Source organism: Falco cherrug, chromosome 2 (genome assembly GCF_023634085.1).
Source record: "Falco cherrug isolate bFalChe1 chromosome 2, bFalChe1.pri, whole genome shotgun sequence".
NCBI lineage: Eukaryota > Metazoa > Chordata > Aves > Falconiformes > Falconidae > Falco > Falco cherrug.
The window spans coordinates 116,708,549-116,733,896 of NC_073698.1; the positions used below are offsets into that span (position 1 = coordinate 116,708,549).

The following is a 25,348-nucleotide window of genomic DNA, read 5'->3' on the forward strand; positions in this document are numbered from 1 at the left end:
GTAAATTAGGCCTCACCTATAGCACAGAGCCCCTGCCCCAAAGCTATGTCAGCATGCTTGCACTGGTAGAAAATCTCCACTGTAAACAAAACCAGCAGGTGCAATGCAGAATTTTACTATTTTGTTGTCACTCCTTTTCCCTCAGAACAGATACACTTTCTGCATCCTTCTTATTAGTCTGCTTTTACGTAGTGACAAATACAGCCATCTACCCAAGTTAATTGAAATGACACTGCTAGCAGCAGTTGGTGATAAACAGCAAAAATATTTTCTGGGTATGCTTTCCAGTGCAGTTAGGGCTCAGAAGAGCTCTCATGAGGTCCTTCTGTCATCTCACCGTGCTTTTTGCCAGCCTCCCAGCAGACGCCATGTCAGTGATGGGCTTGTGGACTTGAGAGAGAAAGTCTAGGAGATCCAGTTGCAACAATTTCCAATTCACTGCTCTTCCTAACTGCTGTATGAGGAATACGTAACAATCAGAGAATCCAAATCCAGCTCTTGAAATACATTGTTAACAGCCCTTGAGATGTACTTCTGGCATAATTTAACATTTGTGGAAGTAGAAAACACTAGAGGAAGAAAGCAGGCTTGAATCATTTCTTTTGTGCCAAGAATTTCTGGAAGTGGGGGCCCAGAAATTAAGACTTTTCTTTAAGAACACCATGTAGGTCATGTATATAAGAAGGAATGAGTCCTCAAATACTGGGCTGCTGCCTGCTCATATACTTATTGGTGGAGAAGGGCACAAACTGACTTCTCCTCCTTGCGTTTCTAAGCAACTTGCTGGCTCCTCTCCGAGATGAAGGTGTGCTTCAAAACTTTGGAGGTATGCTGTAGCATGTCCACCTTATGCTCAGGAAATCGTAGCTGTTGCCTTTACCAGAAAGATTAGTCTTACCAGAAAGAAAGCAAACATCAGTTTGGAGATACAGGCTTATCCCAAATCAAATACATTTAGGATGCTGTAACAGAAAGGTTTCTTCAGATCATTATCAGATGTTGCAGTGCTTCAGAGTGCTTCAGTTGTGTTCCCTGTCACTCGATCGAGGCTTTTAGGTAACATATGTAGGTTTTAGTTACAAAGGTGCTCTGAGGTTGAGGTATTGCGTGCTCATAAACAGTACTGAATTGGCTATGTCTGCTTGAAATGATCTTTTTAGATTAGTGATGAATATGTATGTACACCGTATCTGGTTTGCACTGCAAGTGTCATTACCCTCACACAGTTGTGCTGGTCTGAGAGGTTAAGTTGTGCAAAGGCTGATAAAAGAAGGGCAAGTTCGGAAGTGTAGTGCTCTCTAGTTAACATATGTCAGTGATGCTCTTTAACCCTATCAGCTGGACTTTTTCCAGTTATGCTCTTCCGTGTTTCTCTTAATCACAATGTATGTCCAAAAATTAAACTGAGGCAGTCTAATTTCATTGCTACTCCTATAGTGTGTGCTCTGTAAAGAACATAGAAGCAACCCTTTCATTTCTAATATAATTTCCCAACTCACTTATTTGTTCACCATTTGTGTAAAAGTCAATAAAATGACAGTAATAAGATACATGAAAATTAAGTAATGGCACATAACATCAAAGACCTGAAATATAAGTTACTTACAGTTGTATTTTATCTTGGTAAAATCTGAATGTATTTCTAGGTTGTCTGCCTTGATATTTCTCAGGATATCACTCTCACCTTTCATTTTGTCCTGTTCTTTGTGGTTCTGAAAAACAGAATAACATTTATGTTAATTACATTTAACAGGTAGCCTGATTTTGTAAGACACAGTTTTGGTCTCAGATAAGTTAAATATGTTCAGAATATTTACCCATAGAATATTACTGAAACATGTAATATTAAAGGCCTCACAGCTTTTTTCCTCTTGTTGGTCACATATCTCACTTTGTAATATCTATAGCTAAAAAAGAAATATCTTGTCCTGCACATGACATTTAAGTTATGCTTCAGGCACAGCACTACCCAAACATTTTTTTTGGTAACTTAGGAATTTTTTGGTCAGAAACAGCTACCCCACATACAGAAAACAGAATTCTAGGTTTTCTTGCCCACAGTTTTCAAGATCATAGCAAACAGCAAATCCTGACTAAGGATTTAGTTCAGACTTTTGTGTTAGATTCTCATATTTAAGTGATTACAGTGTTTTTCAGCTGTTAATAAATAAATAAATAACAACAGAGCTTTGTTTCTACAAAGTTTTATCCCAGCAGTATGCCTCTCAGTTCCTGGTGAGGAAACGACGAGCAAATTCTTTTATGGAGGAAAGTAAGAAGGGAAATCTAGAAAGAGAGTGCATTGAAGAATTATGCAATAAGGAAGAAGCCAGGGAAATCTTTGAAAATAATCCTGAAACTGTAAGTATCTCATTAATATCTACGAGGTAGATAGTAGTTCTTTGCAGAGGGAAAGCTAAAAGTACATAGAATTCACACTGCAAAACTAAAAGAAGCCCAACATGCAGACTGGTTTGAAATTCTTTTGTGGATAGAACCTGCACAATTAGTAATGAAGACTGTATAAGCAAAGAGGATAGTTGAGTACATATTATTTTAGTTTCCAGTACAGACCACCAGTTCTAGACCACAGTTATCTGCAGGCATTCCGTGTGGGGAAACTGTTGGCTTCAGTTAAAATTTTACACAGAAGATGCGTGGCTGTGCAGCCCTTTTAATGAATGGAATGGATGTATTACTGCAAGCTTTTTTCCTAGTGGGGAGAACTCTGTTCCTCACTTCATTCCTACTGCATGTTATTTAGTATTACATAGATTTTATTCAACTTTGTACTGTAAAAGGTTTATTACAAAATACATGTGGGTAAAATGAATTTTGTTTTGCAAGCTCTGCCAGTTCCGTGTTCTGACTTTGATAACATTGCCTGTATTTGGATATACTGATTGTCAAATTTAAATAGTTTTAGTAATAAATAATCAGGGTTTTTTAACAATTTCTGTTTTAGTAACAATTTTCACTTTATTTGGAATTAATTACATGTACAAAGTTCAACCCATTCCAGGGGATTTTGCTTACTTTAGGGTGGAAAAGGGAAATAAAGGAGACTGCTCTGCATCCAGTAACATCAGGCAAGATCCTCCCATTTAAAGAGAGAATTTTCAATGTAATTTTGACACCCAATTAATTTCATTGCCTTCACTCTGAATTCAGTGCAGTATCTTAATCTCTTCACTGTCTTGTGTTTATCAAAGTCTGCTGTTTTAGCCTAAACAATAGTGATATAGAAACATTGGTCTATATTCTATGAGTCAAAGTGACTTTTTCTTGTTTGCTTCTTTTGTAGTTATGATACCATTATAATTTAGAATGTATTCAGGAATATATTCTGCTGTAATTCTACCTACCTTAAATTTTTATTGGTCTTTATTTTTCTTTTCTTTCTGCAGGAGTATTTTTATCCCAAATATTTAAGTAAGTACAAAAAACCTGAACAACTCTAGTATATCATTCACTGATCTTCTTATTTAGATAATACTAGTTTAGTTATTCTGCCCGTAGCCCTTGAATGATTTCTGTGCTGATTATAATGCATAGGAGTTCCTAGGCAGTTCTGTGTGCTTAGATCCGAGCAGAGGCACTCAGAAGGTTGGTCTGTGATCAGCTGTCCTTAATATGCCCAGACAAGTTTTCTAATTCAAGCTGTGAGAGCAGACTCTTTGAAGATGCCTTGCATAGGCTGTTGTAATTTCAGTCTAAATGAGTGTTTGTATCATAAGCAGATTGTGTGGGTTTGCATTTGCAGGCTGCCTTGCCTCCTATCGAGCAGGGATTTTCAGGGTTACTGCAGTTACTCCAGATTCTCCAGCTGACCTGAGGGCTTGTGTCAATGGTAAGTGCTGCTGTGAGATCCTTTACCTAATGTACTCAGGTCTAAGAACACACACGTAGGTGGCTAGAAAGTTCACCTAGGCAGAAGAAGAGACAAATCTCCATTAACTCACAGGCAAACTCAATAATCTAAAAAAGAAACTCACAAATAAAAATTAGGTGAGATGGAGCATTTTCAGAGCAAGCGGTATAAATGACTGTTAACTTTATAAAGCATGCTGGAAAAGAAACATAATTAACTGCAAAATAGAAGGTAGAATTCATCCAAAACCAGAACTGTCCTACACCAACTCATCAGCATTCCCGAGTATGTCCTCTGTACTCTACCACTTCCTTTAATAGTTACGCTTGATTCTTTGCATCTAGCAAGTCCTGTTCAGTCAGTTATCCATCTGGCTAATTCTCCATTCTAACACTCTTTGGCCCATAGCTACACTGTAGCCCTTCATGAAGTGGGTAACATTACTGGCTGAAAAATTCAGTTACTAGATGGAAGACATAGACATTGACTCCAGACACAAGAAGGTCACAAAGCGTGAAACTTGTGATACTGCTTAAATATTTTAATTTTTTTATGCCTATACATTCATAAGTCTAGTGTGAATTGTGTCTTTTTCTAGTGAATTCACAGGAAGCAATCTGTACCATGTTCCTTAAATGTCACAGTTGAAACATCTCTCTAAACCTCTTAAACCTTTACAGCCTGGTTACATCATAGAAGCTTTCAATTAGTTTGAATAGGGATACTTAACCATCTGACACTGGTTTTGTCATTGAAAGCAATGGAAGGCAAAAAAAGTCCTTGATAATTACACTGCATATGGTCATGGATGAACATAATTTCCAGATCACTTGGCCAATGAATGTACTCCCATTCATATCACTCTTTCTTATTCTCATTAGAGATCCTAGGAGGAAAGGATTTAGCAGAGCTCCGTGAATGTGCAGTGTTTTTGTATTGCCCAGTGAAAACAACTAGATTACTTGATAGTCATTGTATTTCTCCATTTGGATTCACATTATAAAATCAAATTAAATGAACTGTTACTATTGGACAGTCACCAGGATAAAGGAGAAGTAAAGTGAGTATGGATAAGATTTTCAAGTGTTTCTAAGGCCTAGATGTTCAACAAAATTTATGCACATCTCTGGAAGGGAGCTACTGCTGAGAAAGTGGAATTTAAAGTTCCCATTAAAAGTATTTAACATTTATTTTTGTAAAATGTATTTTCATTGAGACAAAGATTTTGTGATACTGATGTCTACATTTTCTTTTTTATTTTAAAAGTTCTGTCTTTCTGAACTTGTTGATCCAAATTGTTTTGATATTGTCAAAATGAAAAAAAAAATCCCTAATGAGAAATAATTAAATAATTATAAGAATTAGTTTATAATAATACAGTAACTGGTTTCAGTCTCAAGCTGAAAAAAAATCAAGGAATAAAAATAACAAGCATGTATCTAATATGCATTTTTAAGTCCCTGAGCATCTGTATCCCATACATCTGCATACTTAATTGCTTTTGAAAATAAACACTTACAGATCCCTGCCTTTACATCTGTACAGCTCACCATGACACATCTCATGGATACCAAAACCTCTGAGTGGCAGAGGATACAGGTACCACAATACATTTTTTGCCACCACATACCCTTTCTATTGCAGGCTGAGTATCAGTTCTGACATTTCGTTGTTGTCACAAATGTTTATCAAAAGACATTGCTGGATAGTAGGTTAGAAGGCACCCTGAACTGGGAAAAAGAGGAACACCAAGCCCACTTTCAGGAAAAATGGCTGCTGCATTACTGTTCCTTCAGTGACATCTTAATCATTCATCTGTGGACATAACCTCTTTGTTCATCCAATCCTGTCCATCCTGTCTTGTCTTCTTCCTCTAGTGTATTTCACCAGTTCTCCTTTGTTCATTCATTGGTTTCCTCAAGTTTCTTGCCCTTTATATCCTTAATTCATCTCATTCGATCTACTTATGTTTCACACTGCCAACTCAATCCTTTTTCTCTCAGTTCAGACTCTTACAAGTCATCACTGTCTTTTGCTCAGAAACATTTACAGTCAAGTTTGTTCCCCGGTTGCACACTCTTAGGGTGCCTTCTACATCTATCACTTATGAAACTCTTTGCTCAAAATAAGCTTAGTTCACACACTTGTTCCTGGACCTACAAAAGCAGTAAATAATTAAAAAAAAAAAAAAAGGGGGGGGGGGGGAAATGTAGGGAGTTCTAGAACTTTGTAAATTGCTGTGAAGGATCCATACATAAACCCCATTCCTTTTATGTATTCTACACAATTTCTTCTGTCAGTCTTCATTGGCAACTGGAGCCCCCTGCAACACAGAGCCTGCACTGTGACTATTGCATGCTGTGCAGCACCTGTTCTAGAAGTGCTGTATAGTTGTGGAGCTTGACTGGCCTCTGGGCTTCTGGATTTACTTGCAGCAAAATTTAATTAGGAGTAGATTTAATTGATATATACAATTCATATAGATATATATGTAATATACAAACACAGATTTTGTTAAGCTTTCTTGGTCACAAAAGACTAAACATAATTCTGTGGGGCTCAGTTCTTTAGCTCTTTTGAGTGAAGTAAGAAACATTTGAGCGATCACCTCACTGGAGGCCTTGCATACAGAATTGTAGCAAGTTTCAGTCTTCAGGAAGACTTGCCTTTCATTCCACTTTTTTGAATCCGACTATCACTAAACTCTTTCTTCTTTTCATTCTGCTCTTTTTTAGAACTCTACCTTTTTAAAAAGCATGCCTCAGAATGACATTCCAGAGCTTTACAAGAACATAACTTTAAATAGAAACAATGTGTTTGTAATGTTTGAAGGCCTGCAGAAAAATAATCCAAAAAGCTACCAGCATATTCAGGAGACACAAACAGAATGATGCCTTATGTGGTATGGTGATGTAAAATTGCGAAAATAGGCAGGGGGGAAAGTTAAAAGAACTTCATGTATATTGGTTAGAGAAAAAAAGGCAGGGCATTCTGTGTTCTCTGCCCTAGTCTTTTATTTTGAGCCTTGCTTTCTTAGATCTTGCTAGTAAGCACAGTCTCCAGTTGATCTCTTTACAATGCAAATTTGTTTGCCATTGAAGTTAATATTTGTAAAAGGCAGTAGTATTCGACACTGACATATCCAGTCTACCCACAGGACCTGGACAGCCAAGGCAACCCAAGTTGTTAGTTTCTTTGTAAATGTGACCCTCCTTGAATAGAGAAACTGGTCTCTTAATCTTGGATTCTTGGTATTCTTGAAACTTTGGTATTTCTAGTGAAATCCGTGGTAATATGATGGGGCAGAGCACCATTTTAAAGAGCCACTGTTCTTTAAAAACTGAAATACGTCCTTAAAATGTAATGAAAACAGTTGTTAAGTCTGTGTTTTGTCACATCTTGCAAGCTTTAACATGGCTTAGTAAATCATTTGTTTTCTAGTTGTTTTCTACCTGACAAAGAAAAAGTACTGATGGCTTTTTTTTTCTCTCAGCCACTTGCAAATTCTTGCTGACAGAATTAGTAGCAAGATGGTTGTATGGATACTTGATGTTATGCATCAAGCTCCTTCCTGTTTATGAAAGGTACCTGTGGGAAGAGAAGAAAAAGGCTAAACTGATCCTTGAGGAAAAATAACGCCAAGTAACAAGTATTTCCAATGTTTTCCATCCCACAGAGATTTCAAATCAGTGTAGCCCTCTGCCGTGCCATAAAGATGGATATAAGGATTGCATAGATGGACAAGCCAAATATACATGTGTATGTAAACTGGGATGGCAAGGAGAAAAATGTGAAGAAGGTATAGTCTCTAATATCATCATGATGTTAGTTCTCAAGAACACTACAGTTCTACTATTATTGTATAGTATCAAAACTTTAAGTATATCTACTGCCACACAGTTGGTCAATGAATGCCTTCCCCTCAGCAGAGATTTTTATTTTGTTTTTCTTTTAGATATAAATGAATGTGAAGACTCAAACGGAGGTTGTAGCCAGCGCTGTTCTAATTTACCTGGAAGCTACCGTTGTTTATGTGAGGATGGCTATTTCATGCACACAAATAAACGGGATTGTGGAGGTAGGAAGCGAGATGCAAGGAGAACATCATTATATGACAGTACATTGCCTGTTGACTAGAGAGAGGAAATAATTGAGTTCAGTATTCCCTAAATGCTCTAAGTCAGCAGAAGCTTGCATTGCCTATGAGAGATGAGTCCTGCTTCACCTTGGCTACTCATTCCACCTGCAGCCTTATACCACTGCAAGCCTTTGGGCAACCGTACAGCAAACCAGATCATGGAACTGAGATGGGTTGAAACCAATTCAGGGAGGGGGGAAAAAATAAATGGAAAAAGGAGAAAGGCTGTACATTAGATTCTGCTTCGTTACTAGAGCTCTGTACAGCTTGTTTTGGTCACTAACCATTTTCACATACCCTTTAAGCATGCTGAGACAAGAATCTAGAATGGTGCAACCAGGTGATACTGTTACCATGTCTGGTAAACACTGGTTTAGGCTGAATCACTCCTAATTAGTGATGCTGCTCTTTTGGGAGTTTGAAGTTCATTGGAAAAGAAACTATTAATGAATCTGAAAATGCTCTTAATGGAGAGAAAGATTTGTCTTTTACTCAGCCAGCATCATTTTTTTTCTGTACATGCTTGTGTCTGTTATTATTAGGCCATGACCCACGTGCTTCATTCCATTCCACATAAAGACTATGCATTGACATAATTAGCAATTCTTACTGCATAGTTAGGAAAAAATACAACCTCATTCTATTTTAATGTCATATTTTATTGCCAAGCTATGATAACAGTCTTGGATAGTGTCAAATAATTTAAGAGGCCACACTTGAGAGCCATCTCCCAATGTCAGTTCCTTTAGTATGTATATTTTTGTGAATGAATAATTTCCAGAGAAATTCCAGAAGAACAGAAGACTGCTCTTTTGTCAAAAAGGGCAAGTAGATAAGTTGGTTAGAATCTCTTTAATTCTTGGAAAGATACTGGAATAGTTGGTTAAAAAAATAATCAAAGATAAAAATATGCTAATATACCTTAGTACCTAGAATACTAGTTTGATCATTTGATAAACCAGGTTTAAGTGTTTCATTACATCCAACTATAAAATTACACACCTAGGAGTTTGGAGTACACGCTGCAGCTGTAGAAAAGTAGGCAGAATTCAGGACAGCTTCAACTTCAAAAATGGTTTGGGAGTCATTGCAAGCCAGCGGCAGAATCTGTTCTCCCTGTGCAGCACCTTTTCCACTACTACTACAGAACCACAGAGAAAACTAGAATGATCCCTGCACATACAAGTAGGAGCTGAAGTACTATCAGGGATCTGATATTATTCTGTTTGCAAGACATTTAGTAAGATTGATACTACAGGCTGCATCCAGTTGTCACATCTGCATTTTGAAAATGACATTGAAAAATTGGAAACAGCACAGAAGATAGACACTAAAATGGTTTGAGGGATGGAGAGACAGTGAGGGACTTGAACACCTGTCAGCATAGCCAATTAAAAGACAATTGTGACATGAATTGATTGTAGCATATAAGAAACTTTGATAGGATTATTTCTTGCCTTTCTGGATGTCTTTTTTTCTAAGACAGGATTTTATTATGCAGTCTGGTTTAGTTTACAGGAAACCTGCAGACTGTTTCTCTCTCTGTCTTCCTGGACATGCATCCCTTTTCCTGTTACCCACAGAACACATGAGGGAATTGGAAAGGTAGGCAGGCAGATAATTTGTTTTCACTGAGAGCATGCAGAAGTGCCTTTTAGAGACCTCTTGAAATCTTTATTGCTATAGCTATAGTCTGCTACTAAAGCATGGTAGACCTAGCAAGAAAGAGACAGTTTGCCAGCCTCTCTCAATTTGCATAGTTTTTGGATAGGGTTAGGAAAAAACGGTATGCAAGGGAGTGATTTGTTTTGATAACTTGTTTGTATTTTTAGATATAAATGAATGTGTGTTGGATCCAAACATCTGTGGGACAGCTGTCTGTAAAAACACCCTGGGGAAATACGAATGTGAATGTGCAGAAGGCTACGCATATAACTCAACTTCCAAGAACTGTGAAGGTAGGTCTTCACAACCTCTTTTTTTAAAATTTAAATCCACTGCTATACTAAACTCCAGCATCACATCTAGTGGTGTATCATATTGTTTATTACAATATGACTCACTTTTCTGTTTTTTCAGAGGTTCAGTCAGGCTATATTATATGTAGTATGTACAGTAGCAATGACTTACTCCCAGACATCAGAGGGTTTTATGGTACACTGCCGTGTCCTGCTGTATGCCAGGTAACTTTCTGTCATGGGAGCTCTCCTGTCCCACTGTAGAGAGGACTTTCTGTCCAAGCTCTCAAACCAGCCAGCATGTTTCTTTCAGAGAACTTGGAGCAATCTGTTGAGGATCTGGGCATTACTAGAGTGTCCTGTACCTTGTTTTTAAGCATCGTTACAGTTACAAGGGTGAAATACTTGATGTCAATCAGTTTAATAAATATCCCTAACTCAAGACAAGCTATAGCAAAATCAATTAAAAGTACGCATTTGGTAATTCAGAACTGGGCAAGACAGGAAGATTTATAAAGAGGTAATCACCAGAAATGAAAACCGTGCTTAATCAGATTGTCTCAAAAACCAAAAAAGCGTGTCTTTATCCATCTGATAGGCTGTTTAGGTGCTTATTTAGCCCTCATGCCTAGGGGCTCAGTCTCTGTCCTTTGTATGTCCTTAGATCTCAGATATTGGAAAGAGCTTTTCACTGAGGTCATTGAATTCCATTTAAAATAACATTCATTTAATCCTTCCTCAGGGTGTCTAGTTATGCTAGAAATAACAGCATTAGAGTGAACTGATCTCCATTCTAAGCTGGAAATGACAGCGTGGCAGCTGTATAAAAGATTTTTTATAAAGACCTTGCATTTAAAATGAAGATGTTCTTAAATATCCAGAAAAGGAGCGATGAAAAAAGGAGCTGCACCAGAAGAATCTTTCATTTGGTATATTCTTTTCTAAAATGAAAATCGGGAAGGAAGAATTTCAAAATTAAGTTCCGTAACAATTACAGCAAAGTTGGGAAGTACTGATAGCTAGCAGTAAGGCAGCAAGAAGCCATTCATACACAGACCATAATAAAATAACTTCTTCAAGCATTGAAAATATTTGCATAATTGTCCTAGAACACATTTTATTTCTCTCTACTTGTTGAAGTTTCTGTTTAGTATACACATCAGAAATAAAATTTCAATTGTAGAAGAGAAATACAAGCTCTTAGTGTTTTACTATGAAGAGGAATTTTCTACATTGCCAGTTTAATAAAAAAGTATCAGTGACTGATTTTTATTTTAAATGCTGCCTTTATGTTATTGCTCAAAAGGACACAAAAGTAGCTTCTTGCTGGCCATGAATCTTTTGCTCCATGGCTTCGTGCGCAGCTTTCTTGTGCCAAAGCTTTGCATAGTGTAATGATTACATATTCAGATGTCAGGTCTTTGTCCGGTTCCTATGGGATTAAAACGTTACTGACAATTTTGTGTCCCTGTGTGCACTGAAATGAGGAAAATGTCACAGTAATTAATCTCTCACTCCTCTTAGTACTTTCTGCAGATACATGGGTTGCATCAAATTAAATTTAAGTGTTGTTTTTCTTCTGAAACACGGATTCCAGAAGTTTGTAGGATGAGGACATTAAAATGAGCAAAGTCTTACCTCCTAGAAGGAGGATTATGCTGCTAAGCTTTCAGACCTCGTTGTAACCACATTAAATGAGTCACCAAATCCTGTCTAAGGACAGGATTGTGCAGACTGACAGGAATGTAGCCTTACAGAAATACTAAATGACATTACCTCTTCATTGTCATATCACATGTAGGTGGCCAAATTCAATTATGCTTATTAGAAAAACCAAATTTACATACGTTTTTGCACAACTGTCTCTGTGATGACAGATACTATTAGCGTGGACTAGAAGAGGGTTTGTGGTTTTTTTTCTCACCCATTCCTAGCAGAATGTTGCTACAGTTTTTCATCCCCACCTTTTGGGAGACACTGTCAGTGGACGATATCTGTACAGTCCAGTCTTTGTTTCATAGAAACCGTACAGTTTTAGATACACAACTTGATTATCATCTCCTCACCACCTTTGCAATTTCAAACACCTTGCCAAAAAAAGGAGTAGTGGGAATGGGTAAGTATGCTTATTGTGCTAGCAGGGTCTGTCTTGCAGTCAGTAGCGAGGAGACAAATCGGAACCCATATTTTAAAGAATTACCTAAGTTTTGGCATGTCTTTCCCTACATTCTTCTTCCCTCTCTGAAGGGGGACCATCTATTAAAGAAGTGACTGAACCAGTTAATCAAACAGCACAGAGTATGTCTGTATTCCAGTTATTAGTCCCTCGCTAGCACATGGTCTGAAGATTTGAGGAATCGAGGTTTCCCCTTCCCTCGTGAATTCTTCAACACACACAAAACCCTGCCTACCCACATCCATGCTCTGGGGAAATCACCATAGTTCCCTGGTGTTATATAGAGTAGCTCCCTTCTACAACATGGTATGCAGCTCCTTTGTGGCCAATTTTATCATATTTTAGCAACTTATCTGAAGCAAGCTATTTTAGCTTTCCACTGAAAGCAGCTGTATAAACCCAGGTCGCTGCTCAGATTCATGGGTTTGTCTGAATAGCTTCCACTGAGTGTTTTATGATGTGGGACGGACATTTGGACGGATCTGTGGGAAGCTTTTGAAATAGCTCGGACAGACACGCAAAGATGCTAACTACAGCTTGGAAGAATGAAAAAAAAGCAGGATAGTTATAGCATAAATTATTAAAACAAAACTCAAAAAACTTGGTTCCCTCCAGCCTGTGCATGTCAGGATTTCTGTAGCAGGACAATTAGCTCCACGTGGGGAGATCCTACAATTTGGACTGATCAGGAATTCCAGAACGTCCGCTGAGGAAGGAGACTTCATACCTGTTCAAGAAGCTTGCCTGTCCCTCTGCTGCTATAGTACACTCTGGAGTGAGACCTTACCATTGAGCAGCAGGTTTATTTTGGGTAATGGAAATTTACACCCCCACAAGGACTGGTGTAAATTTCTGAGTAGGTGATTTAATGATAGAAATTCATCTGTCAAACTGTGTAATAAGCTTTCATAATAACTTCATAAGTCTCTGTTTGTCTGCAGACCCTGGGCCTGAGGGACATGATCAAAATTAACTGCTGCTTGTACAGAATTCAGTACTCAGATTTACAGTAGTGCTACTGGTTAACCAGTACTTGTAGTTTTAATTTTGTAATGCTAGGTGTTCAAGTACTGGAAGGGGTACAGGATCATTCATGAAGAACAGTATCTCCCCTAAAGCATCTACACAGTCATGCTCCTCTGGGGAGGGCGTGGGAAGAGAGGTGCTTCTCAGAGTCTCTCTAGTCCAATTCCTTTTGGGAGGTGGTAAATTTTATTTCCTTTTACCTCTCCACAGTGAAGCAGTCTATAGGGTTAGGTGATTGTGGTTTGTTTGTTTTTTCTTTCTTCTCTGTGTGGTTAGACTTGGGTGGATTTCTTGGCCTTTTCAGATCCCAAAATGATCGTAACCAGAATGATTTTTTTTTTTTTTTTTTTTCAAAAAAAAACCAAAACAGGCAGGGTAGGAAAACACACAGAAAGTGTTCTCCTCACCCATCATATAGTATGGCTAGGCTACATTTCGGATTTTGTCATTGCCTCATTTGCATGTTAGCTAGGATGCAAAAATCAAAGTGGCAAAAGCAGCTTCACATTGTAACACACCATCTTTTAGTCTTAGTTTTAAACAGGCATCAGGTTGCCAGTCACCAGAAATTATTAGGAAGTGAGTTTCACAGGAGAATCCCTTTCACAAAGCTGAGCTTACAATCTACTGGGTTAGGCAACCCCATCAAGACCATAAACAGTTGATTTCTAAATGAAAAAGAGTACACATGCCAAACAAAAGAGTAAGAAGTAATCTAGTTTTAGCTGGAGAAAATGAAGGGATCAATCAGTTGCAAGTATGCATCAGCGAAGTATTTCTTAACTGACCAAATCCTGCCACGTGACTAATGTGCAAACCTTATCTCCAAAGCATATGGAAAGAAGTTTGAGTAAGGCTCAAAAATAAACACTTAGATATTGCAACTCATCCTTGTATCTTACTCCCCTAAGAAGTACTACAGGTAAGAGGCCCAAGTGAGTGAAATAGGAATTAAGCTATGAGTAGAGGGTTGGTGATATACAGTTGCAGGAGTCTGCAAATGTGTGCCTACATATGTATGTGCAGAGTAACACTTTCTCAAATCTGAGCAAAGGTAAAACTTTTAACACTAGCAAACATTCACTTCTGAAGGGACTGTAATTTCAGGCACAGTCACAATTTCTGTGCTCATTATTTAAAACTAATTCAAGTTGTGAGGTTGCAACACAGAAAAATTTGCAAAATGTCAGATCAACTTGAAGAAACATCCAGTACTGTATTTCTATATTAAAAATTCCTTTTACTCACTTAGCTGACATTTTTGATGGGTAAAGCACTAAAGGGCGCAGGGAGAAGCAGAAGAATCTCCTACATAACCTTTTCTACAGCTATGAACCTAAGACCAGTTAGAATTTAAACAATCCAAAAAGCCAGTCATCAACTCTCCACTTATATTTTAGGAACTGTCTTCCAATATGTATCAAAACTTTCCCCAGAACAGGAAAACATGCTGGTAACAGTTGCTGGTCAAAGGCTAGAGGTCTTCCATGCCTACTTACAACCCAGCAAATGTATTCTCAGTGAACCCACCTGTGACAGGCAGTGGAACCATGTGCAGAGCAGTTGGTTTGAGCTCCCTTTTTATAGAAGTACCATGATAATAATGCAGAGACTCCCACTAAGAACCTTGTTCTTTTTCCCATCCCTCACTGCTTTCCAGGGGAGAAAACTTTTCTAGTGAAATGGAAGGAAGGAGGTGGTGGAGTTGGCTGTAGAGTGCTAATGCCGCATTGACTTCTGCACAGCTTGAATATACTACAGATTTTTGTATTGCTTCCTATACCTCTCAGTAGAATGCCCAAGACACTCGATAGGCTTCTAGCATGCAGTGCAATCATTCTGAACCTTGCTAAGCTAGCTCAAAGTGGCATTGAAACTCTTTCCAAAAGGCCGGGGGTGGGGGGGGGGGGGGGTGCGCGGGGAAAGACCTTGTCTTCCATCAGCCTGCTGCACAGCAGGAGATAGTTCTCAGCTTGGCAGAGCAGAGGTAAGCAAGCATTCTGGAGCAATACAAGTGACTTGGAAGAGTCCTCAGTAGTTCATGCAAAGAGTGAATGTGAAAGTTAGTATCACAGACCAGCCTATGTAAAGGGCCATCCAGCTTCTGAAGATCAGGGGGAAGAACGGGAGATGAGTGGAAGGAGGTAGAAATTATGCAAACACGAGCAGAAGACTATTTGAATCCTGTAGCTTAGATAGCCACACATCAGATTGTGATGTCAGATGGAAAACGGACACAGCATGTGACTAGATCTCAAACAGAACTTTAGTTCTGGCTGTATTAGCTGCAGTACGGCACAGTATGGCTTTTTCCTGTGATAAGGTCACGTACGAGGGAGCATGACCCCTTGCAAAGGGGACTTACGTTAAAGGTGAGGAAGAGGAGACATTTTAGTAATAGGGAACTTTTCAGCCAAACATGAGACCAGCTTCCTCAACCTATTCATGAAGTCTTGGCCACCCAAACAATGTAGAAACTGCTAGCACGCCGTGGTAAAGCAACTTGTCTGTGACAGTTAACTGCAGCAGAGGTAGAAATCAAAATAGCATCCACAAGCTGTTAAACATAGTATCCTGGTTTGGAAGGAGATGATGCATGCTCACTACAAAGTACCAGTTTCTGCAATAAGGTTTTGGTTTGTTTTGGGGTGGTTTTTTCTTTTTTTTTTTTTCCTTTTCTTTTCTTTTCCTCTCTCCTCCCCCAGGCAACAGGAAAAAAAAAAAAGTATTTTAACCTTAAAAGAAAATCTAGCATAGTATAAAACAGATTTATTTTTTTTAAGTGCACACATTGGTACAAAAGTGTTTATTCCCACTATTTGTTTCAAAACAAGTATTGCAGTTTCTTTGATCTGAGGCCCAAAATTACCCTCATTAGAGCCTTTCATCCAGGACAGATTTTGTTTGTTTCTATATTAAAAATGCAACACTTACATTGGTCTTTTACACAGTGTTTCATTTCTAAATTATTTATTATGCACAGCCTACTAAATAGAAAATGAAGTTCCCTTAGTTATTTTAGTTTATTGGCAGCTAAAATCCGATTGGTCTCCACAAATAGAAGCTGTCAAACTATTTTTTTTTTAAATGAGATTATTGTATGCTATTTTAAAATGTATGTTGCTCTGAGATTCTTCTGGTTTTCTATGAAAAAAGCTCATCCTTTCTCCACATACTTGCCATACATACTCTTAATACTCTTAAGTTCTCATGACATCTTACAGGGAAAGGAAGAGATCTGACCCATAAACAGTAGTGATTTATTGAGGTCTCTCTCACTAATTCAGCCACCTTACAACTCAGCTTCTTACTGCCTCACAAATCAGACCAAATCTTTCCCAAATCTGCACACAAGGCCTATATCAGATTACTAGGTCTTATACACCTAGCAGGTGACTGGATTGTAAATTTTCCATAAGACGTCCATTAGCATTAGTTTAGCTTAGCAGCAGTCACCTATTGGATTCACGTTATGCCAGAGAACCCATCTTGCCCATTATTCCATTAATTTATTGTGTTAGTTTTCAGTCTGTGCCATGAATAATTTGAATAAATTTTTCTGTATGCTTCCATTTCTCCTAGATATTGATGAATGTGTGGAAAATATTTGTGCTCAACTCTGTGTTAACTCTCCAGGAAGTTATAGCTGCTATTGTGATGGCAAGAAAGGGTTCAAGCTCTCTAAGGACATGAAAAGTTGTGAGGTAAAACTATGCTATGTAAAATTCCACGCGGAAAATCACAAAGTTGGATGTTTCTTTATGACAGCATAAGTTAGATTAAGGAAAATAGGAAGCTATTTGAGAACAGATTCAAAACCGCTGGGAAAGTGCTGGGGACCCTGAGCTGTGGTTTGGCTCGTAAAGCAGACCTGGTAGGGATTTGGATGCCATTCAGTTCATGCATGCTCGTTTACAGGAATCCACTCAAGAGAAGCTCACTTTAGCCAGTAAACTTTATTCCCTTCTGCTTCCAAAATAAATCCTAGCTTTCTGCTATCTAAGCAAATAATTCCTGTTCAGCTTACTCAGAGCCAGAATACTCCATTTATCCCTATGTTCCCAGGTTTTCCTTAGACTACACAAAAGTTCTCACTCTTTCAGAATTATTCTACGCTTTGCCTGTTTGTGTTGAAAAAAAATGGATCTTTTGCACAGTTCTGATCTGTCATAGCTTAAGAAAAAGCACTTAGTAATACTTGCAAATTGAAAAACACTTCGCAGCCAAAATCAGGTGTTCTTGCTCCCTTTGAAAATTTACACTTCTTAGTAAGGGAAAGTTTCAAACTCTGCAGGAATCCCAGTTCAAGGATTTTCTGGTGAGTGGTTCTCTGTATACTTTGAAAAGTTCAGGCAGGCTGAGATTTGTCATGCTAAGTAAGCTCAGATAACGGGCTGACAAGAAACAGTCTCTAACACAGTAAACCAAAATTGGGCTTAAACTGTAGGAACAAAGTCTGACAAAAGTTCTAGCATGTGTGCATTACATCTTGTTTGTAATTTCTGAAATTTAATACCTGAACAACACTTACTATCATTATTTCATTTTGCTTATTCATGAAGAGCACCTTCTTGCCTGGTTACATGTTATTTTCAATACTGTTGTTCAAAAGTGATTACCTCTCTACCTGGAAGTTAGTTTCAGGCTTTTTAATTGGGCAGAAAAAAATTAGTCAGCTGAAAATATATTCAGTCCAAAGACTAATGACACTAGCAGACATAAAGTGAATTAGCCATAAAATTCAGGGTGAACACCTATACATTTAATGAAACTGCTGCATCATGAATACAGAGGTCAGAGTTTAGGAACTGCATTGTTAACTTTTACCACAGTACAGCATGTCTTGAGAACAGAAATGCCTGAACACCTATTCTTGATCGTTGCCTTCTGTAGGACTGCTATACTGCCATCATATAGAAGATATTAAAGGGGTATTTTGAGGGATAACTTCAGATCAAAGTGTCTTTTAGGCTCCCACTAGTCAATGAGACAGGAGCTCTTAACGACTTTCTGCAAGAGTTTTCTCACCACCCTCTACATGCAGAACCTAGTTCCCTGCACCTAAAGGAAATCAGTGCACTTTTAATACAAAACTGTAGATGTTACTTGAATTATAACATCACAGTTTCAGAAGACAAGTCAACAGTACCTTGGAATGAATACCTGACATTTGTTTACTGAGTGTTTTACTAGTTTAAAATTGCACCACACATAAAATAGATATTATTCCTGGCCACAAATGCCTTTGTTTAAAACTTCAGGTAGATGAATACCTGAAAGAATAAGGACCATTTTTTTCCTCTGTCATTGCAACTGCAGTTGACTGACTGTGATTGCACACATTGACTTTGGCCAGAGCATTAGAATTAATCCCAGTTATGCATAGTTATAGGCCTTTCAGTTGCAACAGATACTTAGAACTTCTTTTACAGTTTTCCTGAGAATGTAGTCTTAAGAGTTTCATATTCCCACTAACAATTCTCAGAAATACTAATTCAGTGCTATTCCAGAGGAACTGTGGTGTTCATTTCATGAACATTCCTCTTCACAGCTCAAATAGGACAAGTACATTCAAGGAACAGCCAGAGAGAAACAATTTCTATTAATTTGTTACTTAATCCACTTGTAAATTGTTACGTTTTATTCCAGGTAAACTATTCTAGTAGTACTAGAGATTGTTCAGCTATAAGTAGTTATATATCAATATTGATAAGGAAAATAAAAGGTGATTTTTTTGTTAGTATTATTATTTTGATTAAATCTTCTCAAGGCACAGCTCTGGCCCCACTCCCTTCTAACACTTGATCAAGTTTAGGTTCCAGACAACTAACACTGGAGCCTGGCAGGACCATAATAGGAGGGTGTCACAAGTCAGTGGTAAAAGAATAGTGCCTGATGGAAAATTTCAGTTCTTGATTCACATACTAAATATGGAAATATTACTTGCAATTCACCAGAACTATGTTTCAACCTGAATTATCCTTCGACAACAACTTAAATAATACATACTTCAAGCAAAACCAAAACCTCACCCCTTCATTGGTACATAGGTACTCAATTTTTAACAAAAAGAAAAGAAAAAAAAAAGAAAACAGAAGTAAGCCATTGCTGTATAAAAAAAAAAAAAAAAAGAAAAAGAAAAGAAAGAGGCTAGCAGCCAACAATAGGCGTTGCTTCTTGAACTATCACAGTGCTTTAACAGCCTTTTTTTTTTTTTTCTCTACCATTTTCAGGCTGTTACTGCATGTACCCCACTGAACCTTGAAAAGAATTATGAACTGCTTTACCTGGCAGAACAATTTATAGGAATTCCTGTTCTGTACTTGAAGTTTAAATTGCCAAATGTCACGAGGTAAGCATTTGCTATTGATAAAAGTATGCATTGAAATTATGGACATTTGTTTCTGTTAATTTTTTGAGGGTTTAAAAAGAGCACATTGCACGCATAAAATAAATCATTGTCTCCCCACTGATTAAGATACCTTTATATGGAGAATGAATTGACTCTGGTTCCTACATATACTAGCACTCAGAGGAAGCTGGAGTCATTTGAAAGCGGACAGGCAAGAGTAATGTGTCTGGAGTCAGTTTACAGCATTTCTTTTTGGTTGTAACATGTCCTTGAGCCACCTCATCAGTATAGACAGCAGCTCTCTTATATGGCAAAACTGAAAGGTCAGCAAGTTTCTTTCAGAAAACTTTTACTCAGAAGCAGATAGAGGAGGCAGTAGCGGCTGTGTCCCAGCTAGAAAACAGTGCCCAGCTAGGGCCAGACATGCACCATTGGCATTCAGATGTGATCATACCTATGAATCACAGAGCTGGAATTTTGCAGCCATTACAGTCCTGGTTACCAGTGCTGTTGTTGGGAGAGGTGTATGGACTGGCAGAAAGACTTCAAAGAGGTCCAGACTCAAATAGGTAAAAAAGGAAGAGGACTGAGGGCAGTAAAGTTAATAGGCAGCAGGTCACATTGGTCTGTGGACAAGGCAGGAAAAAGATTGGTGCATCCTCATGACAGAAGGTTACTCTTCCTCTGAAGGAAAGAGCAGGGGCTTGGAAAGGTGGGAGGTGGTGATACAGATACAGGAAGGCATTTAGAATTCTCAAGATAAATTTCAGAAGTTATAGGACAATAATCACTTTACAACTTCCAGTTATATATGGGAATCGCTTTCATTTGGATGTTGCTGCTACTTCACTTCTGCTCTGGGTAGAAGCTGTGATATGCTACACGCATACTGCTGAGAAATAAAACCAGGCAAATGCTCCCCCCACCACCACCGTGCTTCCTTTCACAGGGTGTTCCAAGGACACTGATAGAGCACTGTCTATAGGATTTCCTTTAGAGCTGTCAGAACAATTGCTGATGGTAGCGACCCCTTGATTACTTGTGGATTTCTTTGCTGCAGCAGCTGAAATTGCAGTGTTCCTTGACTTACTGACCAAACAATTTGAGGGTAACAGTAGCAGCAGCTGTTGAGCTGGTGATCCCCAGAGCCTTAGAATCTTACAGGACATAAATATTGAGAACCTTTTCCTCTGCCACAATTCCAAGTTGACCAGGCATTAATGCTCTCCTGGAAGACCTTTCTAAGATGGTAAATGTTTGAAGCTATCTTAATAGTCTCTGTGTAAATACAGAATGATTTTTCTATGGGTCTGCCTAAGTGACAATGACATCTAGCGGACAAAGAAGACTGAAAGTGAAAGTGATCCGAGTTCTTAATTACAACTCCCTTACTTGTTTCTTTTGTTCTCTTCAGCAAATCCTAACTTCCAAATGCTTTGTTTTGTCCTTTCATCCTTAATCTATTTTATCTAGTCCAAAAGTTCTAGGAGGCGAGGACTATTTTTTGCTATACTTACATTGCCTCTCTTCCACTGTACGGGTTCTATAATGTAAACCATAATTTTGCTGCATGCACACGTCCAACCAGCTGCCAAGATCCAGACAACAAATCTTCAAATTAGGGAATGACATATAAAAGGCAGCAGTAACCAAAGCAAATTGCTAGGTTATAAATTGTTGTAGGACAACACTTGGTAACCTTGTTGCACTGAAACACACCACAGATCATGTATTTTTTCCGCATGCATCTCCACAAAATGTAGTAGGAATATTACATATATCTTCTTACTCAAGGGAGCATGATACCCTTCCCATGTAAAGCTCATAGCAGATTTGGGAACTGCAGCTTGGGGCATTAATCTCAAAACTTTTCACTGCATTCAGATGAACAAGGCTTTGATTAGATTCTGGTTTTGACTGATTGTGTTCAGATATCACAACTGCTCAGATACAAGGTTACCAAAAGGTTGCTATCTATCAAATTTTTTTTTTTTTTTTTTTTACCCTATTAATGAGTTATCCTAGACTACACAGTATTTCATGTTTCCTGTCTTCTTATTAAGATTCCTTCTTCACAACCCAGGTTTACAGCAGAATTTGATTTCCGGACATATGATGCAGAGGGAGTTATACTATATGCAGAATCCTTTGACAGTACAGCATGGATCTTGCTTGCTCTTCGTGATGGGAAGATTGAAATTCAATTCAAGAATGAATTTGGAACAAAAGTCACCAGTGGAGGCAAAGCCATTAATGATGGACTGTGGCATATAGTAAGCTGGATTTTCTTCTCCCCTTTCCTTCCTTTAACCCATTATGGGAACTTTCTAAGTAAAGTAGGGAGAAACTAAGCAACTATTAAAAAGACTTAAAATGAGGCCCTGAAATCCCAGATTTAAAAATCAACCAAGGAATGCACAAAAATGCCTTACACCTGGGAAATCACAGCAACTGTTTACAATCCAAAAAGAGATAATTACCACTTGCTGGCAACATAGGCATTATTTTTTGTAATCATGAAGAAGGAAGCAGCAGAACATTAAAAACCCTGATTGCATGGTCAAGTGTATAGTTATTAGCTGCTTTGTCTAGAGAGCAAGTTTTACATTTGCTAGATCAGAAATCCATCTTGTTCTTCAAGCTTGCATACCTAAGATGAAAGGCCTTGCTCACTTACACCATCTGTAAATCACACTAAATTATTAACATCAGTTATGTTTTGGGGTGGGTTTTTTTTTTTTTGGGGGGGGGGGGGCGGGGGGCGGGGCGGCGGGACAGGGGGGAAGAGAAACCAGGATTCTTCATAGGGAGGTAGGCAGGCTCCTGTTCTTCGTGGAGATTAAAAGTCTACTTTGATGCCTAATAATTGCAGGAGCAAGCATTGAACCTATTTTGTCTACGTCCACCTGAAGATCCAATCCTCTGTAGCAGGTTGCAGTGACATGGAGAACTGTATGCCAGATGTGGACTGGCTGTAGAGCAATTGTAGAAATCAGCTTCTTGCAAACTGTACAGCACATAAAGGAAACTAATTGGTTGCATGGGTTTTCCCAGGGGTAGAGCAGGGGTGGGATGGAAGATCATCCCCCTGTGGATGTCCATGGATATGTACAGTTGTCACAATTCAAGCATTGACTGCATTAGAACTATTTTAGAAGTTAGATATTTAGAGAAACATCAGTAATGCTTTGTACATGTAATTAGTATTTTAAATATCCTACATGTTTGTGTGTATATATATATATCATTGTTTGTATTTAATTCTAGATATCAGTTGAAGAACTGGAACACAGCATCAGTGTAAAAATAGCTAAAGAAGCAGTCATGAGTATTAACAGCCCAGGAACTCTTTTTAAACAGTCACAGGGTTTCTTGGAAACTAAGGTGTACATTGCAGGATTACCTCGCAAAGTGGGCAGCACTCTTGTTAAACAGGTAACTAAAATAACAAGTAATGTTGATTATTTACTGTTGAATTGTTTGGTTTTGTACTGTTTACTTAGTAGTCACAGAGGAAGGAAGTGTGGCATGGAATCCATTTAGAAAATGAAAATCAGGTTATTAAACCACTGTTTTGAAAATAAACATGCATAAAACTTTGTAGTCCACCTTTGTTTGTAAAAACACAGCAGTTACAGTCCAATCTTGCAGGATTCTGTAGTCTGTTTCCTAATATAGCATCAAGATTTTCTAAATCACCACCATTTCTGCTGTGAGTGCATTTCAGAGTGATTCATGATTCTGGTGCTGGCTTTTGCTAGGCTCTGAATAGGTGTAGAATTCACTGTGCAGGCAGCACAATGAACTTTCATTTTTTTCTAGGTTTTATAATAGCCCAGGCTAGACAAGGCTCATGATTCTTTCAATCTTCCACCCTCAACTGCTCTGTCTTATGCTGTGGATGGGTACAGTGAAGTTGTTGTGACTGTCTGCTTCACAGTCCAGAAGCCCTCATACTAATTGGCAGCCTCAAAAGAACTGTACAGTAGAGGCTGCACTTTTTTTTTTTGCACAAAAGTGAAGTGGAGAGAAAAATTATGAAGCAATACAACAACATCCCGTTACCCAATAGAAAGTAATTCCAGAAATTTCTTTGTACTTTGGTACAAGGAGAAGATGAAGCCTTGAACAAGGAGCAGTGCTAGCGATCATTGTCTTTCAGCTACAGAAAAGCTGTTGTGACCCAAACAGAAGGACAGCATGAGCTTTAAAAATTGAAGCAATCTGTACAGATCACTGGCATCAAAATGGGTGATGACAGTAAATCAGAAATACCTTTTGAAGGCTGTGGTACTAAATCCATGCCAGTTGTTTTCTCTAAGCATCAGTGCTGTAATCTATAGTATTGATAAGGCTATTACTGGCTACCCAGAAATAAGTTGATATGTAAAGTAAAGCCTTATTATTAACATTTTTGAAACAACTTTGAATGGAAACACCTAGCCCTGTAATTCTTCTACAGATTAACCCTCGGCTAGATGGGTGCATTCGTGCCTGGAACCTGATGAATCAGGGACATTCAGGTGTAAAAGAAGTTATTCAAGAAAAACAAAGCAAACACTGTTTAGTAGCAGTGGGGAGAGGATCCTTCTACCCTGGCACTGGAATGGCAATGTTTCAGATAAACTATAGTAAGTATTTTTCTGCCTATTCTTATATTTTTTGCTGGACTGGTGATGGAACTGATGAATTGTCTAAGAAAAAAAAAAAAAAAAAAAGACCCCCACACAAACTAATCTGTACACCACTGAATTCAGCAATGAGTCCCATAACTTCTGTTAGAGATTTGCTTGAACAAGAATTCTAATCTCATTGGTGTCATCCATTTAATTTCTGAAGTGCTTTAGGTTAGGAAGTGTTCTTTATTTGCAAAAGATGGACACTGTTGAACACATTCACTTTCCAAAGACCTGATTCTTTGCCTTGTTCATCAATGGGGAAAATATCATATTAGTGACAGAAAAAGAAGATTGGGGATGGGGAAAAAGATTGCTCATGGTTTTGTGTATGCAGCCCTGCATCTAAATGAACATCCTATGTAGATGTTTAGGTGCATCTCTTGCTCCTTCCTGAACCCAGAACTTTCTTGCCTGACTTCCTGCCCCTAATTTCAAAATTTGCAATCCAGAATCTACTTATGCGTGCCTGAGGGCCCAACTCTCGAGCATCATCCCAAACCCTGTTGTGATTATACTCTTCCCCAACCCAAATGCTATATTACCCAGAGCCCTGCTCTGATCCCCAATCCTTTTCATCTCGGGACTTGCTATTCTTTCCCAGGCTTTTTTCTCTAAATTCCCTAGCACACCTCAAAAGATTTCTCCAGCTGTTTATATTCTATGCTTCCAGCCAACTTGTATCAGAGCTTCCTATGCCACTCCAGTTGCCTCAACTTTCTTCCCTCACTAACACAATGCTGCCATTACTCCTGAGCTTTGTGTTTGGGGCTGCTGCCATTACTTCACCCCTTCTCCTTTCTGTTCTCACCCCGCCAAAATCTAAGAGGCTGCCCACACCTACTGATGTCCTTCTGTGTGCTATTACTGCCCACCGTTGCCCTGCCCGTTTGGCTTTGTGTAAGAATATAACCTCACCTTATAATTTAGAATTTCTGCTTCCTCAAGAACTACTGGAAATCAAGAAACTACTAGATTTGACTGGGACAGGGATGGGGGAGGAGGCACTGGGAGAAAAGATACACAAGATGGCAAATACCTCTTTAAATAGTAATTTCTCTACTAGCTTCCCTATGAATGCATTATATGAAATTATATTTAAATTATCTGCATATTTACTTTATACCCCCGCATATTCCCATTTTAATACA

At 38.4% G+C, this 25,348-nt stretch overlaps 1 protein-coding gene across 1 annotated transcript in view; it reads left to right on the top strand.

The window, feature by feature from the left end:
- Positions 1-25,348, top strand: part of PROS1 (protein S) — a 34,778-nt gene that overhangs the window by 2,410 nt on the left and 7,020 nt on the right. The window contains exons 2-12 of the mRNA XM_055701254.1: positions 2,204-2,361; positions 3,408-3,432; positions 3,764-3,850; positions 7,548-7,670; positions 7,827-7,949; positions 9,842-9,967; positions 16,752-16,873; positions 19,403-19,521; positions 21,605-21,794; positions 22,789-22,956; positions 23,984-24,152. Of these exons, the coding sequence (XP_055557229.1) occupies positions 2,204-2,361; positions 3,408-3,432; positions 3,764-3,850; positions 7,548-7,670; positions 7,827-7,949; positions 9,842-9,967; positions 16,752-16,873; positions 19,403-19,521; positions 21,605-21,794; positions 22,789-22,956; positions 23,984-24,152 (1,410 nt within the window). The remainder of the gene's footprint in view (positions 1-2,203; positions 2,362-3,407; positions 3,433-3,763; positions 3,851-7,547; positions 7,671-7,826; positions 7,950-9,841; positions 9,968-16,751; positions 16,874-19,402; positions 19,522-21,604; positions 21,795-22,788; positions 22,957-23,983; positions 24,153-25,348) is intronic.